At 39.5% G+C, this 3006-nt stretch overlaps 1 protein-coding gene across 1 annotated transcript; it reads right to left on the bottom strand.

Moving 5' to 3' along the window:
- Positions 1-688: 688 nt before the first annotated feature.
- LOC102496977 (E3 ubiquitin-protein ligase RNF6-like) lies at positions 689-2439 on the bottom strand. Its single transcript, XM_006151138.3, has 2 exons — positions 2118-2439; positions 689-822 (listed from the first exon to the last, which is right to left on the bottom strand). Exons 1-2 carry the CDS (start codon positions 2308-2310, stop codon positions 704-706), a joined length of 312 nt encoding a protein of 103 aa, XP_006151200.1. The 5' UTR covers positions 2311-2439; the 3' UTR covers positions 689-703.
- Positions 2440-3006: the final 567 nt, after the last annotated feature.

The raw sequence follows: 3006 nt of genomic DNA, 5'->3' as shown, positions 1-3006 counted from the left end.
AAGGGGACCAGTAGTTAGTGTAATGGCTATGTCGCTGAACTCCAATGTAGCCAACCATGGTTTGAGTCCCGGACCCAGTGGCTTAAACTCACGCTGGGTGCGTGCATGTGCGTGCCTAAGGTCCCGAGAGGAGAATGGAGGAGAAGGGATTGCAGCGTGGCTATCTCCCATGGGGGGTGATTTCTCGCTTTCTGTCTCTCTCTCTGTCTCTGTCTGGCGAGTGCGCATGCCCTATAGCAAAAACCTCTCCAAAAAAATTAATTAACTAAAAAAAGAAAACCTCTCTAAAAAAGCAAACAAACCAAAAAGAGCTATGCTGCTTGGACCAGCAGATGGTGTGATGGTTAAGGTGTTGGAATCCTACATTGCTAACCACCATTCAAGCCCCAAACTCGGTGGTTTGAAAAATCACAACAAAAAGATAAATAAATGTTAACGCAAACAAACAAAAAAAGTATTATGCTGGTAATTAACCTGATTGTATATTTTCTCATTTATATAACCTTCCTGAATGTAAGCTATATGAGACATCTTTTCATTCACTCCCCCGTCCTATCCTGCCTAACCATGCACCTTGTGTATAGTACTAGCAGAAATAGTATCCCAAAGAGTATCACATTAAACTAGGAAAACATGACAAACAAACATAGTGTACAAGATCCAGTAATTTCACTTTTACAATTGCTCCAATCAAGTCTTGTTCTTATGGAAAGGAGTCCAAAGTACCTCTGTTACTTGTCCCATTTCTCAAATCAGGCTGAGATGCTAGTTGTTCCTTGACTCCATCTAACCGCTGTTGCAGTTCTTCTGATGTTATTTCTCCTAAAAAAAAAAATTGCTCACTTAAGTTTACATTACCAAGTTCTACAAATATTCATGGTCAGACTAATAATTATTTTCATGTGCTCTGTAAAATGGAGACAGTTAAAATGTTCAACAGATGCAAATGTACATCAATTTGGCAGTGCTTCATTTATTAAATGTTTTATTAAAATGTATCAAAATGAAATTTAATTTGAATAACTAGTAAAGCATTCTCAGTTGATATGCAATGATTCTGAAGCTGGCCTGTGGCATGATGGTTAGAGTGACTAGCTCCCATGTGGCCAACCATGCAGTTACTGGGACCTGGCACTTTGAGAAACACATAAGGCAGTGTGTATTCATGCCCAAGATTCCAAAGGAAAGGAGGAGGGGAAGATAAAGGATTGTGGCATGATCATTCCCTATGGGGCCTGCCTTTCCACTTTCCTTCTCTGTCTTTCTCCAGGGAGCATACACACTCTCTGGTAAAAATTAAAAAAAAAAAAAAAAGTTCTGTGGATTTTTCCAGAGTTAAAAAGAAGTTAAAGGAGTATTCCTAGAAAAAAAACTTCAAATCTATATTTACTTAAATTTAATCCCAGTACTTCATTATATGAATCATAGAAATATAGTATTACATAAACATACACATTTTAGTTTATTTGTAAAACGAATTTGTAAAAAATGTATGGAGCACATTGGACCTGGGGGATTATTAATTCAAGTGAATAAATTAACTCCCCAAATCAGTTAGAATGAACTCTTTTGTTTGTTTGTTTTAATTTGCTATAGGACATATGTGCTCACCAGAGAGAGACAGAGAGGGAAAGTGAAAAAGCAACCCCGAGGAGGCTGGCCACGCCACAATCCCTCTCTTCCACTTCTCTCGGGATTTTGGGCACACATGCCTGGTGTGTTTTTCAAGCCCCCAGGTCTGGAACTCAAACCATGTAGTCAGTCATTTGGGATCCAGACACCCTAACCTCCAAGCTATCACATGGTCCACAAGTAAGTTTTAAGTGATATTTGTATAAATATTATCTAAGAGAAATATAATCATATATGTGAATATTTAATACTATCATGTACCTGTTTGTTAGTCTGGCATTTCTACAATACATGTCCACTATTCTTACCTACTTATAAAATACAGAAGCCAGCCAGTGATTTTATACTTTGTTATATTAAAAAGTTCTTTAACTTCCAAAAACCAGTATACTATATTTTTGAGAAAGGGGAAAAAACTCCTTTTGTTTTAAATTCTTCCTTCTAGTGAAAAAATAAGGGTGTCTCCTTTTTTGTCCATGTCTTACCAGGGGTGCCGAAAAGATTATGATCTCTCATTAGCCGGTAATCTTCATCATTGAGTTCATTAATAAACTGGTAATAGGCTTCTTCTCTATGGAGACGCTCTTGCTGCCATCTTCTCTCATTTTCACGATGATTATGGTCTTGAGATGAGGATTCTTCACCACCACCATCTAATCTAGATCTAGACTGATTCATACTGAGATTACTGGCTTTCTTATTTTCCTTTCATCATGCTTTTAATATAGGCAATGGTATCCATCCTTCAATTGTCTACTCCTTTTTTGAGAGTTGCCCATCTCTCCCCAACCGAGCCCCAAGTAACGCTTCCCTTAGCGACCTAGATTCCCACAGGGAAGCAAGCCCACCTGTTTTATTTCTGCTATATTTTTGTCATTTAGAGTAGGGTATATTTATTTTAAAAGTGCCCAGGAGGTTATTTTTTTAAACTTTTCTCATAAAAACTGTACGCTGCCTAATACTGCTCCTGTCGTACAGAGCGCTGTCATTATGAACGGAAAGGTACCTGACTCACGTGTTTGAATTGATTCTGTGCCTTCCATATGGTTCAGCACACAGTGTGCCCTCATCATCAGGACTAGCTAGTCCCCATACTCCTTTTCTTCCTTTTTTTTTTTTTTGGAGAGATTTTTTGCTATAGGGCACGTGCACTTGCCCAGAAAGACCGAGAGAGACAGAGAGACAGAAAGCGAGAAATCACCCCCACCAGGGGGGATGGCCACACCACAATCCCTTCTCCTCCATTCTCCTCTCGGGATCTTGGGCACGCATGTGCACACGCCCTGTGAGTTTAAGTCACTGGGTCCGGGACTCGAACCATGGTTGACTACATGGGAATCCAGCGACATAGCCATTACACTAACTGCTGGTCCC

This window comes from Tupaia chinensis, unplaced genomic scaffold, assembly GCF_000334495.1.
Source record: "Tupaia chinensis unplaced genomic scaffold, TupChi_1.0 Scaffold000314_1, whole genome shotgun sequence".
NCBI classification, from domain to species: domain Eukaryota; kingdom Metazoa; phylum Chordata; class Mammalia; order Scandentia; family Tupaiidae; genus Tupaia; species Tupaia belangeri.
This window is presented reverse-complemented; position numbering and strand designations above follow the sequence as displayed.